We start from the raw sequence: 17,137 nt of genomic DNA on the forward strand, positions 1-17,137 counted from the left end.
TTTTTTAAACTCATTCCTGGCTACCTTGTAACTCTCAAGTGACCCAACTGAACCTTGCTTTTTCATCCTTTCACATGCTTACTTTTCCCTCTTGACAAGACATTCAACCTCCTTTGTAAACCATGGTTCCCTCACACGTCCGTTTCCTCCCTGCCTGACAAGGACATACCTATCAAGGACACACAGTATTTGTTCCTTGAACATAAGAACATAAGAACATAAGAAATAGGAGCAGGAGTAGGCCATCTGGCCCTTCGAGCCTGCCCCGCCATTCAATAAGATCATGGCTGATCTGTCGTGGCTCAGTTCCACTTTCCCGCCCTCTCCCCATAACCCTTAATCCCCTCTCTTATCAAAAACCCATCAACCCGCGTCTTAAAAATATTTAGCGAGGCAGCCTCCGCCACTTCAACGGGCAGAGAATTCCAGAGATTCACCACCCTTTGAGTGAAGAAGTTCTTCCTCAACTCCGTTCTAAACCGCCCCCCCTTTATCTTGAGGCTGTGCCCCCTAGTCCTACTATCCTTTCTGAGCGGGAAGAGTCTCTCCACCTCTATCCTATCCATCCCATTCATCATCTTATACGTCTCAATGAGATCTCCCCTCATTCTTCTAAACTCTAACGAGTACAAGCCTAGTTTATTCAGCCTCTCCTCATAGCTCAACCCCCTCAACTCCGGTATCAGCCTAGTAAACCTCCTCTGCACTCCCTCCAAGGCCAAAATATCTTTGCGCAGGTGTGGCGCCCAAAACTGCACACAGTACTCCAGCTGCGGCCTCACCAATGCCCTATACAGCTGCAGCAAGACCTCCCTACTTTTATATTCAATCCCCCTCGCTATGAAGGCCAGCATCCCATTAGCCTTCCTGACCACCTACTGCACCTGCAAGCTGGGTTTTTGCGACTCATGCACAAGGACCCCGAGGTCCCTCTGCACCGTCGCCTGCTGCAGTTTTTCTCCACGTAAGTAATAGTCCTTCCTACCATTATTCCTACCAAAGTGGACCACCTCACACTTGCCAACATTAAATTCCATTTGCCATTTCCTGGCCCATTCGCCCAGCCTATCTAGATCCTTCTGCAGACTCTCCACACCCTCCACACAATTTGCCGTTCCCCCAATCTTGGTGTTATCCGCAAATTTCGACACCCTACACTCGGTTCCCTCCTCCAGATCATCTATATAAATGGTAAAAAGCTGAGGCCCCAGCACCGACCCCTGGGCCACTCCACTAGTCACCAACCGCCAATCCGAATAGCACCTGTTGACCCCCACTCTCTGCCTCCTATTTGACAACCAATCCTCTATCCACGCTAACACCCTACCCCCAACTCCATGTCCCTCGACCTTCTGCAATAACCTCTTATGAGGTACTTTGTCAAACGCCTTCTGAAAATCCAGAAAGACCATATCCACCGGCTCTCCTCTATCCACCGCCCTAGACACATCCTCATAGAACTCCAGTAAATTTGTCAGACATGACTTCCCTTTAATGAAACCGTGCTGCATCTGCTCTATCAAGCAATTGCCTTCAAGATGCCTCGCAATTTCCTCCTTAATGACGGATTCTAACATTTTACCTACCACAGACGTTAAACTAACTGGCCTATAATTCTCTGCCTTTTGCCTGGCACCCTTCTTAAACAACGGCGTAACATTAGCCATTTTCCAATCTTCCGGCACTTCCCCGGAATCCAGCGACGTCTGGAAAATAACCACCAAGGCATCCACTATCACCTCCGCCATTTCTTTCAGAACCCTCGGATGCATTCCATCCGGTCCTGGGGACTTGTCCACAATCAGCCCCTCCAGTCTGTCGAGCACCGCCTCTCTAGTAACAGTAATGTCATTAAGACCCTCTAGTCCTACCACCTTTCCATCGCTAACACCCGGCAAATTATTCACGTCCTCCTCCGTGAAGACAGAAACAAAAAAGTTATTCAATACCTTAGCCACATCCCCATCCCCTACCACTAGGTCCCCTTTCTCATCCTCTAAAGGACCAATGTTCACCCTAGCCAGCCTCTTCCTTTTTATATATTTATAAAAACTCTTGCTATCCTTGTTTATATTAAGCGCTAGCCCAGCTTCATAGTTTCTCCTACCCTCCTTTATCAACTTCTTTGTCAGTCTTTGTTGACATTTAAACCTCTCCCAATCCTCTTCTCGCCCACTACTCTTAGCTACTCTAAATTCCTCCGCTTTTAATTTAACACTTTCCTTCACCTCCTTCGTTATCCACGGTTTATTACCTCTCCTCCTACAGTCCTTTTTAACCATCGGAATAAATTTCTGCTGAGCACCAAGAAAGATCTCCTTAAAGATCCTCCACTGCTCCTCAGCAGACCTACCTTCCAACGCGCTCCCCCAGTCCACATTCGCCAATTCTTCTCTCATCCTACCGTACTCCCCTCTATTCAAACAAAGGACGCGTGTCCGGGAACCCACTTTCTCCTCCTCCATCTGCACTAGAAACTCCACCATACAATGATCACTCTCCCCAAGAGGATCCTTCACCACAAGGTCCCTAATTATACCCGCCTCATTACATAGCACCAGATCTAAGATAGCTTGCTCCCTCGTCGGCTCCAACACACACTGTTCAAGGAAACTATCCCGGCAACATTCCAAGAACTCCTCCTCGAGCCCATCGTGTCCAACATGGGTCAACCAATCAATATGCAGATTGAAATCCCCCATAACTACGGCCGTCCCATTCCTGCACGCCGCACTTATTTGCGTGTTAACAGCCCGCCCCACCTCCAGATCATTATTTGGGGGCCTATAGACGACACCCACCAGCGTCTTCCTCCCTTTGCTGTTCCTAATCTCCACCCACAACAATTCCACGTTCTGCTCCTTGGCTCCAATATCATCCCTTGCTACCACCCTGATGCTATCCTTAATCAGCAGAGCTATGCCCCCCCCTCTTTCCTCCTGCCTATCCTTCCTAAACACTTGATACCCTTGGGCATTCAGCTCCCAGTCCCTGTCACCTTGCAGCCATGTCTCTGTAATGGCCACCAGATCATATCCATTTGTGTCGATCTGCGCCACCAGCTCATCCACTTTATTCCGAATGCTTCGCACATTCAGATAAAGTTCCTTCATCCCAGCCTTCACCTGGACCCTATTTGCCGTAACGCCACCAACCATACTCACCAACCATACTCCCTCTATTATTGGGACATCCTCGGCCTCTTCCCTTACCTGTACCCTCTCCTTAACTTTAGACCTCGTAAGGTCACCTACCCTCGCACCCTCCCCCCCCCAATTAGTTTAAAGCCCTGTCTACAGTCCTCTTTACTCGATTTGCCAGCACTCTGGTCCCAGCACGGTTCAGACCCACCCCATCCCACCCGAACAGGTCCCACCTACCCCAATACTGGTGCCAATGCCCCATAAATTCAAACCCATTCCTCCCACACCAATCTCTGAGCCACCCATTCACTTCCTTAATCCTGTCAACCCTACGCCCGTCTGCACACTGTTCAGGCAGTAGCCCAGAGATGACCACCTTGTCGGTTCTACTTTTTAATTCCATTCCCAGCTTCTCATCCTCCCTCCCCAGATCCTCAGTCGCATTTTGCCTACGTCGCCGGCACCCACATGTACCACAACAACCGGATTCTCACCCTCCCACTCCAGGTTCCTCTGCAGCCCAGATGTGACATCCCGGACCCGAGCACCAGGCAGACAACACACCCTTCTGTGCACTTTGTCATAGTGACAAAGGACAGTGTCAATACCCTTCACCCCACTGTCCCCAATTACTACAGCGTTCCTTTTCCCCTTCTTTTTGCCTATGTCCTGCTGCATCACTGTACCGTGTGCAATTTGCTCACCAACCTCACCTGCCTCGTCCTCTTCCAGACTGGCAGCAAGAACCTCAAACCTGTTTTGCAGATTAAGAGGCTGAGGCCTCCGCTCCTCACCCCCCTTCCTCTTCCCAGCAGCCCCCTCTTGTTCCTGACCCTTAGAGTTAGCGAGTCTAGGGAGGGTGGATGTCACTTGCACCCCATTGACAATGGCACCCTTTCTCCCCCTGATGAGCCTCAGTGTCTGTAGCTCAGAGGCCAGCTCATCTACCTTGAGCTGGAGCTCCTCCAGCAACCCGCACTTACTACAGACATGGTCACTGGGGAGGACCCTGGAGTCCACCAGCTCCCACATCATACAGAAACCACACATCACATGCCCCTCCATTATTCACTGTAGTGGGTTTGAGAAAAATTTTTTTCCTTGTTTTTTCAAACAAACTCACCTGGCCTTTTTTCCTTCAAGCCCTTTTTGATATTAAGCCCTATTAACTCACTCTGCTTCCCTCTCACTCCGCTGCCCGCTCAGATGCTGCCCGCTGTCTACACCAGGCCTCCTTTTAAACCTGGCGCTGATTTAAAGCAGGCTGGTCCACAACTCCTTCTAAACACTCCCTCAGAATTCTTAAAGCAGTGAATACAATAAAATAAATGCTTTAAACAGTTCTACAAAGAACAAAGTGCTTTAAACTTATTTTAAACAGGTTTTTAACAGGTAAAATCTTATCTCTTTCTGCTCCTTCACTCGTCTGCTCCAGCAAACAATGAACGAGCTCCACTTTTCGTTTGTGCCCATACCTGACAGTTTCTATTCCCATCTTATGCTCCCTAATTCTTGCCTAATCGCATAATTACCCCTGCCCCAATTATAAACCTTGCCCTGCTGTGTGACCCTATCCCTCTCCATTTCAATAATGAAAGACACTGAATTGTGGTCACTATCTCCAAAGTGTTCTCCCACAAACAAATCTAACACTTGGCCCGGTTCATTATCCAGTACCAAGTCCAGTGTGGCTCCACCTCTTGTCGGCTTATCCACGTATTGTGTCAGGAAACTCTCCTGCACACACTGTATAAAAAGTGTCCCATCCGAACTATTCGGCCTGTAAAGGTTCCAATCAATATTTGGAAAGTTAAAGTCACCCATGATAACTACCCTGTAACCTCCACACCTATCCATAATCTGTTTTGCCATTTCCTCCTCCACATCTCTATTACTATTTGGGGGCCTATAGAAAACTCCTAACAATGTGACCGATCCTTTCCTATTTCTAACTTCAGCCCATATTACCCCAATAGGCAGATCACCCTCAAAATGCCTTTCGGCAGCCGTTAAACTATCCTTGATTAACAATGCTGCTCCTCCATCTCTTTTACTGCGTTCCCTACTCTTACTGAAATACCTATATCCCAGAACTGCCAACAACCATTCCTGTCCCTGTTCTAACCATGTTTCTGTAATGGCCATAACATTATAGTCCCAAGTACCAATCCACGCTCCCAAGTTCACCTACCTTATTCCGGATGCTCCTTGCATTGAAGTAGATACACTTCAAGTCTTCATCCTGTCTGCCTATACACTCCTGCAACCTTTATACCTTCCTCAGTACCTCACTACCCTCAACACTGGCTTTTGGACTACATCTCATTTTCCCATCCCCCTGACAAATTAGTTTAAAACCCCCCTGAAGAGCTGTAGCAAATTTCCCTCCCAGGATATTAGTGTCCCTCTGGTTCAGGTGCAAACCGACCTGTTTGTACAGTTCCACCTTCCCCAGAACGTGCTCCAATTATCCATCTGAATGAAACCCTCTCTCCTCAACCATCCCTGTGGCCACATGTTAATATGCACTCTCTCCCTGTTCCTCAGCTCACTAACATGTGGCACCGGTAACAAACCAGAGATGGCAACATGCTTTGTCCTGGCTCTCAGTTTCCATCCTAGCTCCCTAAATTCCTGTTTTAAATCCCCATCCCTTCTCTGACCTATGTCGTTGGTACTGATGTGTACCACAACCTGTGACTGATCCCTCTACCCCTTAAAGATCTTGAAAACACGGTCCGAGACGTCATGGACTCTTGCATACGGGAGGCAACATACCATCCGTGAGTCTCTTTTGCTGCTGCAAAACATCCTATCTGTGGAATTCCCTGCCCAGTGAAGCAGTTGAGGCTACCTCATTGAATGTTTTCAAGGCGAAGATAGATAAATTTTAGAACAGTAAATGAATTAAAGGTTATGGTGAGCGGGCGGCTAAGTGGAGTTGAGTCCACAAAAAGATCAGCCATGATCTTATTAATGGCAGAGCAGGCTCGAGGGGCCAGGTATTCTTTTGATGACATACCAACATCCCCACAATAGGATTGGTTCTCAGATTACCAAAACATCAAATTCAAATCTGATAGGTTTCTGTTAGTTAAGTGCCTAATTTAAACTCATAAAATTCAAAAACAGCCTGTTATCTTGGCAACCTTACTGCCTGACCTCTCAATATAGTGTTTCAGTCTCCGTGTTGCATATGCACCTGCATCTTTCTTTTAAAAACACTAAGTACAGAGAAAAAAACACCTTTTTAACAAACAATGTTACAAACACTAACTTTGTAACAATAGATCTAAGCTATTGAAAGGGTACAGAGGAGATTTACAAGGATGTTGCCTGGACTGGGAGGCATGCCTTATGAAGTTAGGTTGAGGGAACTGGGTCTCTTTTCCCTGGAGAGACGTAGGTTGAGAGGCGACCTGATAGAGGTTTATAAAATGTTGAGAGGAATAGATAGGGTGGATTCTCAGAGGCTATTTCCCCGGGTTGAAATGGTCGCTACGAGAGGACACAGATTTAAGGTGCGGGGAGGAAAGTACAGAAGTGATGTTAGGGGTAAGTTTTTCACTCAGAGGGTGGTGAGTGAATGGAATCGGCTGCCGTCAGTGGTGGTGGAGGCGAACTCGCTGGGGTCTTTTAAAAGACTTCTGGATGAGTATATGGGGTTTTATGGGATTGGGGGTTATAGACAGGTGTTGATGTGATCGGCGCAACTCGTGGGCCGAAGGACCTGTTTGTGCTGTAGTGTTCTATCTAAGAGGTTGGAACTGATGAATGCATTGATGGAGAGATGGTGTCTGGAGAGATTGAGTTGGATGGAGGAATTCAGATTCTTGGGCCATTGGAACTGGTTTGTGGGACCTTTACAAGTCAAATGGTTTGCACCTCAATGGGGCTGCAACCATATGCTTGCTGGAGGAGCACCCGTGCTGTTGGGAAGAGTTTGATTCTAGGTTCCCATTCCCCAGCCAAACTAGTTTAGAGGGAACAAAATCAGAAATAGTAACGGGAGGCAGAAAATCAATGAGTCTGAAAAATGGAGGAAACAAGAGATCGAAAATCAAAAAAAAGTTTTTGGCAGTGCTCAGTGGTATATATTTCAATGCAAGGAGTATAGCAAATAAAACAGATAAACTGAGGGCACAGATAGAAATTTTGTAGGATAGGAATGAGGAGGCAGTTCTGTCTTTGATGATATAGCTATTGCAAGGACATGGCTTAAAGAGGGACAAGAATGGCAGCTCAACATTCCAGTTCCAGCAAGATAGATAGGGAGATAAAAAGGGAGAGGAGTTGGTAGCTTTGGTTAAATGAGTAATTATAGCTGTGAGGAGGGATGATACATAACAAGGATCAACAATTCTGGCCATATGGATAGAGGTTAGAAATCAAAGAAGGGACAGTAACACTACTGGAATTATACTATGTACCTGCCCCAAACAGAGAGAGAGAGTAAAAAGCAAATCTCTGAGAAGTACAAAGCTATAAGGTAGTAATAGCAAGCTATCTTTAAATATTCCGGTATTAACTGGGATAGTTTCAGTGTGAAATGGATGGAGAGAATTGAATTCAGCAAACATTTTGGCCTGTATTTAGCAAGTCCAGCAAGAGAGAGAGCACAATTCTGGATTTAGTTTTTAGGAGATGACACTGGGTAGGTGGAAAGAGTGGCAGTGGAAAACCTTTATAACAGTGGCGAACATAATTCATTTTGTTTTAACATAATTGTGGCAAAGGACAAAGGTAAAACATAGGTTAAACCTTTAAACTGAGATGACCAATTTTAGAGGAGTAATTTAGCAAAAGTAGACTGAAAACAGCTACTTGAAGATAAATTTGTGTCAGGGCAATGGGAGGCTTTCAAATGATTCGGGAGACTCAAATGATTCAGAGTAAATATGTTCCTACAAAAAGGGTAGGGTTTCCCAATCTAGAGCCATCTGGATGATGAGGGGTCTACAGGGTAAGATGAGGCCAGAAAGAAAAGCTTATGTCAGACACCGAGAAGAGTATAGAAGGAGGAAGGGTGAAACTAAAAAGGAAATAAAGAAAGCCAGGGCAGGGCATGAATAAATATTGGCAAGCAAAGTCAAGGAGAACTCAAAAAATGCTTCATCTATATAGCAAGAGGATAACAATGGGAAGAGTAGAACCAATTGTTACGACCACTGTAAATGTTCCTTGTTGGGAAAGTCATATCCCAGAGGGAAACTCACCTTGCTGATCACAATCCTTTTTCTTGTATTCAAAAATTTTTTTTTACATTCATTCATGAGACATAGGCGTCGTTGGCTGGCCAGCATTTATTGCTCATCCCTTGTTGCCCTTGAGAAGGAAAATAAGCAGGAAAAAAACTACTGTGTCCAGTTTTCTCCCACTATGCAAAAGATGAGCTGGTTAGATGCACTGGCCCAGCTAAATTCTCCCTGAGTGTACCCAAACAGGTGCCTGAGTGTGATGACAAGGGGATTTTTACAGTAACTTCATTGCAGTGTTAATGTAAGCCTATTTAACACTAATAAACTTTAACACACACACCTCCCTAGGCTCATTATCCACGATGTCCTCCTTTGTGAATATCAATGCAAAGTATTTGTAAAGGACCTCAGCCGCTTTCTCTTGGTCCATGCATAAATTCCCTACTTTGTCTTTGAGTGGACCTATCCTTTTCCAAGCTATCCTCTTATTCTTTATATATGCATAAAGTGCCTTGGACTTTTTTGAATCTTGTTTGCCAAGAACATTTCATGGTGTCTTTCAGTCCTCCTAGCTCCTTGTTTTAGTACTTTCCTGCTGTCTTTATATTGCAAAGAACAAAGAAAATTATAGCACAGGAACAGGTCCTTCTGTCCTCCAACTGAACTAAAATCCCCTACTCTACTGGGAACTATATTCTTTGAGGATTTTGTCTGTCTTCAGTTTTCTCAACCTTATGAATGCTTCATTTTTCTTTTTGGCTAAGCTCGCAATTTCCTCAGTCATCCAAGGTTCCTGAATCTTGTCATAAGACCATAAGACATAGGAGCAGAATTAGGCCACTTGGCCCATCGACTCTGCTTCACCATTCAATCTTGGCTGATTTTTTTTCTCATCCCCATTCTCCTGCCTTTTCCCCATAACCCCTGATCCCTCTAATAATCAAGAACCTATCTATCATTGTCTTAAAGACACTCAGTGACCTATCCTCTACAGTGTTCTGCGGCTAAGAGTTCCACAGATTCACCACTCTCTGTTGAAGAAATTCTCGTCATCTCTGTTTTAAAGGATCGTCCCTTTAGCCTGAGGTTGTGCCCTCTGATTCTAGTTTTTCCTACTAATGGAAACATCCTCTCCATGTCCACTCTTTCCAGACTTCACAGTATCTTGCAAGTTTCACTAAGATCCCCTCTCATCCCTCTAAACTCCAACGAGTACAGACAGAGTTCTCAACCGTTCCTCATACAAGAAGCTCTTCATTCCAGGGATCAGTCTTGTGAATCTCCTCTGGACTCTTTCCAAAGTCAGCATATCCTTCCTTAGATATGGGGCCCAAAACTGCTCGCACTGCCATTCTTCTCCTTAATTTTCACAGGAACATGCTGATCCTGAACTGGCCTGTAAAAGATTCTCACATGACAGGTGTGGATTTAAAGTTAAAGTTTATTTATTAGTCACAAGTAAGACTTACATTAACACTGCAATGAAGTTAGTGTGAAGTTACTGTAAAATTGTCTTTACTCTCAAACAGCTGTTCCCCCCTTCCCCACATCCACAATCCCCAATTCCTTGCTGATAGAAACTAGAAGTGCTCATCTTGGTCATGGCTCATCATCAAATTCAATAACCTGATTCTCCCCTTCCTCCAATATCCCTTGATCCCTTTAGCCCCAAGAGCTATATCTAATTATTTTTTAAATCAGACAATGTTTTGGCCTCAACTAGATTCAGTGGTAGTGAATTCCAGACATTCACCACTCTGAGTGAAGAAATTTCTCCTCACCTCTTTTCTCAAAGGTTTACCCCTTATCCTCCTCAAACTATGACCCTTAATTCTGCTCTGCCCCACCATTGGGAACATTCTTTCTGAATGTGCCCTGTCTAATCTATGATGGATAAAGTCAGCCCTGATAGGTGTCCATGGAAACGCTTTGGGAATCTCCAGTGAGGTCAAACAGGTTTGTGTTTTGGCAGCAACACTCTGTGCCAATTATTTTCTTTGATGGTGTTTTATGCCTCCATCTACAGTGTCCACTTACATGTTAGAACTGACAGAAAGCTATACATCCTCAGTCTTCTGAGGTGTATGACAAAGGTGCACCAAGTCCTCATCAGAGAGTTGCTCGATGCTAACTATGCCACACTAGCATTCTATATTAAGGACAATCTGGAGTGACAAAAGGACAAACACTCTCTCTCTCTCATCTGTAAAAAAATGTGGTTATCACCAGGAAGAGAGATGTCATGATCCACCATATCATCATGATAGCCTCTATCAGCATTAACAATAGTTAATGCTGATAGAGGCGCTTGTTGACAGTTTCATAAATCTTGCCTCCACAATCACCAGCAATATGAGACTTGAAATCTCACACATCACAAAAGCTATGTGAAAGCTGAGAGAGTGAGTGTGAAGCAATAGCAACCTGACATATTTGAATGTTGGATGCTGAGGGGTGACCTGATAGAAGTCTATAAAATGATCAGAGGCATGGATAGAATAGATAGTTGGAGTCTTTTTCCTAGGGCAGAAATGTCAGTTACTGGGAGACATAGGTTTACGGTAAAAGGGGAAGTTTAAAGGAGATGTTAGAGGCACATTTTTTTTACACAAAGGGTGGTAAGTACTTAGAATGCACTGCCAGAGGAGGTGGTGGGCACAGATATAATGGCAATGTTTAAGATGCATCTTGACAGATATATTAACAGGCAGGGAATAGAGGTGTATGGACCATGCAGAGATGTGGTCTTTAGTTTAGAAAGGCATCATGTGTTGGCACAGGCTTGGTAGGCCGAAGAGCCTTTTCCTATGCTGTACTGTTATTTGTTCTAAAACCAAGACTGCGTCCTCAGCACACACCTGTACAGTAGTGAGATCTGGATCCATGTGCTAGGCAAGCAAAAAGGCTAGTTTCTACCTTTGCTATCTCAGATATACTATCAGCATCACTCAGCATACCAAGATTGTCAAATCAGAGGTCCTGGAGTGATTTAAATCACTTTTTGCTAAACCAATGACAATGCACTTGCTGGCTCAGCAACAGTCATCAGATGGATGAAGACCATATACTCTTCTGCATACTCTGAATGGTAAACTGGGAATCCATATTTCCAATACAAGGATGCAAGTAATTGAGATATAAAGATGACAGACATTGACACTGAGAGCTGGGAGATAGTCACTGATGGCTATGATCTTTGGAGACTGGCTGTTTGGAAGAGGTGAGCAGAAATGAAAAGCTCAGCTGGCCAGGAAAAGAGTCGAGAAAGGGAGGTGGGATTACTGCTAGACTATTGATCCAGAATTTCCGTTAATGTTTTGGGGACCCCAATTCAAATCCTACCATAGCAGTTGATGGAATTTGAAATCAATAAAAAAAATTAAAAATTTACTAATGACCATGAAACCATTGTCGATTATCAGATAAGCCCATCGAGTTCACTAATGTCCTTCAGGGAAGGAAATCTGCTGTCCTTACCTGTTCTGGTTTACATATGGCTCCAGATCCACAGCAATGCGGTGGACTCTCAACTGCTTTCTGAAATGGCCTAGCAAGCCATTCAAATTCAAGGGCAATGTAGAATGGGCAGTAATAGCTAGCCAGCCAGCGGCACCTATGTCCCATAAATGAATATAAAAAAGAGACCAGCAAATTGTATACTTTTTTAACCCACTGTTTTATTCTGCAGTAAATGTGACAGAGACTACCATGTCAGAATGGAGTTCCTGAGGCACACTAGGCAATGCCTACAGGATAGAAAGCTACCACAAATAGATTGTGAATTAGGCAAGGCCTATGTAATTTTGACTGGTTTCCTTTTATTCCATTTTCCGCATGTGTGCAAGACCACTATTTATTATCCATTTCTAGTTGACCTTGGTGTGGTGAACCACATGCCTGAACTGCTACAATTCATGTGATGTAAGTACATCCACTTTTTGTTCGCAAATGAGTACAAGGAGTTTGAACTGGTGGTACTAAGCAATAGTATTTTATTTCCAGTTAGATTGTGTGTGCCTTGAAGGCGTACTACCTATGTGCCTGATATAGCAAGTTTGAAAGCTGCTATCAAAAAAGCCTTGGCGATCTGCTGCAGTGCATGATGAGATAGTATACATTGCAGCCATGGTGCGGCTGAAGCAAAAAGGCCAGTGTGGTTTTAAGATGGTGAATGGGGTTCAAATCAAACTGGGTAGTTCTATTCAGAATGGTATTGAGCTTCTTGACTGTTCTTGCAGTAATACTCATCCAAGCAAGTAGTGTTCCATCATACTCAGGACTTATGCTAAGGGTTTGGGAAGTTTGCAGATGATTCACTCACTGCAGAATACCCTGTCCCTGACCTGTAATTAAAAACAGCATTTAGATAGCTCATGTATATGGGACCACTTTTCACTGACATGTGCCAAGCAAGCCCCATATTATTCTAATTGCTGCAATGCCTGTTATTTCAAAAAGAATGCAGTTTATTTATTCACTGCCTGTGATCTCGGTGATATGGGAGTTGGAAATAATAAGCTATGTTGGAATAGGGAGGAATTGTTTTTTCCTGTTTGTTACGACACTTCATTCTCACTCCTGGCCGATCCTACGTGGATGGAGGACAAGAATTGGGAGCTTCCATGCAGTTAACTTTTTTTATTCACAGGGCATCATGGAAACAAAATTTTACTGAGCATTTCCAATCTGCTTATTTGAGAGACAGCACAGCTAAGATTCTGAGTAAAAACAACTACAAGAAAGCCAGACCTTGATACTGTTTCATTGTGCAATGACAATACAGAAGGAGCCCAATTGACTAATCAAGTCCAAGCCATCATTTAATCAATGAACTAACAATCCAATTTACATATTACCTTCTTACATCAAAACTCATCAGTACTTTACACAGTTAATTACATTGTCAGTGTGGTGCCTACTGTTATGAATACTAATGGAATGTAAGTAAGTAATATTGAAATAAATAAACACAAAAACCAAGTGGCATAATGTGAGGTGATGATTGGAGGAGGATCACTGAGATTTTGTTGTATATTGTCATATTGGGGATATAACTCTCAGTGACCCAAGTGATTAGAAATGCGATTCAGTGGATTCCAGCGCAGCGAGCAGAGCACATGTCAGTGGGAGTGCAGCGTGGGCCAGTTCAAAAGGCAGAGGTCAAGATATGGTTCATCAGGAAGCTGTCACATTTCTGTTTCTGCCAGTAAGGAATCTTCAAGCCCCGTTGACATGAGGATAGTCTGTGATCCTGCATCTGGCAAGAGAGGTGCAGCAGAGGTCAGAGCCAAGGAAAACACAACACTGAGTTAAATTATGCCATTTATTTGAAGAAGCTTTGAGTCAGTGTGATGGTCAGGCTTCATCCATGTGCTGCAGGAGGGATCAGAGAGTAAAGGATCAAAGATAGAGACAGAGACTACTAGGGATCAGAATCAGACAGAGAGAAACAGGATGAGGGACAGGAAAGAGAAACAGTGAAGGATCAGAGAGAAGTGCAGAATGAAGGATTACATTGAAGGAGACAGAGACAGAAATGGTGAAGAATCAGAGAGAGAGAAACAGAGTAAAGGGTCAGAGAGAGAGAGAGAAACAGAGTGAAGGATCAGAGAGAGAGAGAGAGAAATAGAGTGAAGAATCACAAGGAGAGAGAGTGAAGACAAAGAGTGAAGCATCACAGAGAGGAGAGGAATCAAGGAACAGAGAGAGAGAGAGAGAAAGAGCGTGAAGGATCAGAGAGAGACAGAAACAAAATAAAGGACCAGAGAGAGAGAGAAAAAAAGAGCAAAGGATCAGAGAGAGAGAGAGAGAAACAAGATGAAGGATCAGAGAGAGAGAGAGAGAAACAGAGTGAAGGATCAGAGAGTGTGAGAGAGAGAAAAAGAGTGAAGGATCAGAGAGAGAGAGAGGGAAAACAGATTGAAAGATCAGAGAGAGAGAGAGAAACAGAGTGAAGGATCAGAGAGAGAGAGACAGAAACAGAGTGAAGGATCAGAGAGAGAGAAACAGAGGGCAGGATCAGAGAGAGAGAGAGAAACAGAGTGAATCATCAAAGAGAGAGAAACAGAGTGAGGGATCAGAGAGAGAGAGAGAAACAGAGTGAATCATCAGAGAGAGAGAAACAGAGTGAAGGATCAGAGAGAGAGAGTGAAGGATCAGAGAGAGAGAGAGACAGAAACAGAGTGAAGGATCAGAGAGAGAGAGAGACAGAAACAGAGTGAAGGATCAGACAGCGAGAGAGAGAAACAGAGTGAAGGATCAGAGAGAGAGAAAAAGAGTGAAGGATCAGAGAGAGAGAAAAAGAGTGAAGGATCAGAGAGAGAGAAAAAGAGTGAAGGATCAGAGAGAGACAGAAACAGAGTGAAGGATCAGAGAGAGACAGAAAAAGAGTGAAGAATCAGAGAGAGAGAAACAGAGTGAAGGATCAGAGAGAGAGAGAGAGAAACAGAGTGAAGGATCAGGGCGAGAGAGAGAGTGAAGGGTCAGAGAGGGAGAGCGAGCGAAACAGACTGAAGGATCAGAGAGAGAGAGAAACAGACTGAAGGATCAGAGAGAGAGAGAGAGAAACAGAGTGAAGGATCAGAGAGAGAGAGAGAGAAACAGAGTGAAGGATCAGAGAGAGAGAGAAAAACAGAGTGAAGGATCAGAGAGAGAGAGAAAAACAGAGTGAAGGATCAGAGAGAGAGAAACAGAGTGAAGGATCAGAGACAGAGAGAGAGAAACAGAGTGAAAGATCAGACAGAGAGAGAGAAACAGTGAAGGATCAGAGAGAGAGAGAAAGAGAGTGAAGGATCAGAAAGAGAGAGAGAGAAACAGAGTGAAGGGTCAGAGAGAGAGAGAGAAAAACAGAGTGAAGGATCAGAGAGAGAGAGAAACAGAGTGAAGGGTCACAGAGAGAGAGAAACAGAGTGAAGGGTCACAGAGATAGAGACAGAAACAGAGTGAAGGATCAGAGACAGAGAGAGAGAAAAACAGAGTGAAGGATCAGACAGAGAGAGAGAGAGAGAGTGAAGGGTCAGAGAGAGAGAGCGAAACAGAGTGAAGGGTCAGAGAGAGAGAGAAAAGAAACAGAGTGAAGGATCAGAGAAAGAGAGTGAAGGGTCAGAGAGAGAGAGAGGGAGAGAGAAAAACAGAGTGAAGGATCAGAGAGAGAGAGAGAAACAGATTGAAGGGTCAGAGAGAGAGAGGAACAGAGAGAAGAGAGAGAGAGAGAGAGAAACAGAGTGAAGGATCAGAGAGAGAGAAAGAGAGTGAAGGATCAGAGAGAGAGAAAGAGAGTGAAGGATCAGAGAGAGAGAGAGAAAGAGAGTGAAGGATCAGAGAGAGAGAGCAAAACAGAGTGAAGGATCAGAGAGAGAGAGAAAAACAGTGAAGAATCAGAGAGAGAGAGACAGAGTGAAGGATCAGAGAGAGTGACAGAAACAGTGAAGGATCAGAGAGAGTGACAGAAACAGTGAAGAATCAGAGAAAGAGACAGAAACAGAGTGAATGATCAGAGAGAGAGAGAGAAACAGTGAAGAATCAGAGAGAGAGACAGAAACAGTGAAGAATCAGAGAGAGAGACAGAAACAGTGAAGAATCAGAGAGAGAGACAGAAACAGTGAAGAATCAGAGAGACAGAAACAGAGTGAAGGATCAGAGAGAGAGACAGAAACAGAGTGAAGGATCAGAAAGAGAGAGAAACAGAGTGAAGGATCAGAGAGAGAGAAAAACAGAGAGAAGGATCAGAGAGAGAGAGAAAAACAGAGTGAAGGATCAGAAAGAGAGAGAAACAGAGTGAAGGATCAGAGACAGAGAGAGAGAAACAGAGTGAAAGATCAGACAGAGAGAGAGAGAAACAGTGAAGGATCAGAGAGAGAGAGAAAGAGAGTGAAGGACGAGAAAGAGAGTGAAGGATCAGAGAGAGAAAGAGAGTGAAGGGTCAGAGAGAGAGAGAGCGAAACAGAGTGAAGTATCAGGGAGAGAGAGAGAAACAGAGTGAAGAATCAGAGAGAGAGAAACAGAGTGAAGAATCAGAGAGCGAGAAACAGAGTGAAGAATCAGAGAGAGAGAAACAGAGTGAAGAATCAGAGAGAGAGAGAAACAGAGTGAAGGATCAGAGAGAGAAACAGAGTGAAGGATCAGAGAGAGAGACAGAGTGAAGGATCAGAGAGAGAGAGAGTGGGAGAGAAAGATACAGAGTGAAGGAAGAGAGAGAGAGATACAGAGTGAAGAATCAGAGAGAGAAAGAGAGAAACAGAGTGAAGGATCAGAGAGAGAGAGAGAGAGAGAAACAGAGTGAAGGGTCAAAGAGAGAGAGAGAGAAACAGAGTGAAGGATCAGAGAGAGAGAGAGGAACAGAGTGAAGGATCAGAGAGAGAGAGAGTGAAGGATCAGAGAGAGAGAAGAGAGTGAAGATTCAGAGAGAGAGAGAGAGAAACAGAGTGAAGGATCACAGAGAGAGAAACAGAGTGAAGGGTCAGAGAGAGAGAGAGAGAGAGAAACGGAGTGAAGAATCAGAGAGAGAGAGAGAAAAACAGAGTGAAGGATCAGAGAGAGAGAGAAACAGAGTGAATCATCAGAGAGAGAGAAACAGAGTGAAGGATCAGAGACAGAGAGAGAGAAACAGAGTGAAAGAGCAGACAGAGAGAGAGAAACAGTGAAGGTCAGAGAGAGAGAGAAAGAGAGTGAAGGACGAGAAAGAGAGTGAAGGATCAGAGAGAGAGAGAGAGCGAAACAGAGTGAAGTATCAGGGAGAGAGAGAGAAACAGAGTGAAGAATCAGAGAGAGAGAAACAGAGTGAAGAATCAGAGAGAG

The 17,137-nt window shown here is 44.3% G+C and overlaps 1 protein-coding gene across 2 annotated transcripts in view; it reads right to left on the reverse strand.

Moving 5' to 3' along the window:
- Positions 1–13,135: 13,135 nt before the first annotated feature.
- The window catches only part of lrrc73 (leucine rich repeat containing 73), a 146,945-nt gene continuing 142,943 nt past the window's right edge, over positions 13,136–17,137 (reverse strand). For both annotated transcript variants that reach the window (XM_080193098.1, XM_080193097.1), the window contains one exon: positions 13,136–13,598. In XM_080193098.1, coding sequence (XP_080049224.1) covers positions 13,488–13,598 — 111 coding nt within the window. In that variant the 3' untranslated portion in view covers positions 13,136–13,487. The remainder of the gene's footprint in view (positions 13,599–17,137) is intronic.

This window comes from Carcharhinus amblyrhynchos, chromosome 7, assembly GCF_965287045.1.
Source record: "Carcharhinus amblyrhynchos chromosome 7, sCarAmb.v2.hapA, whole genome shotgun sequence".
In the NCBI taxonomy this organism is placed as follows: domain Eukaryota; kingdom Metazoa; phylum Chordata; class Chondrichthyes; order Carcharhiniformes; family Carcharhinidae; genus Carcharhinus; species Carcharhinus amblyrhynchos.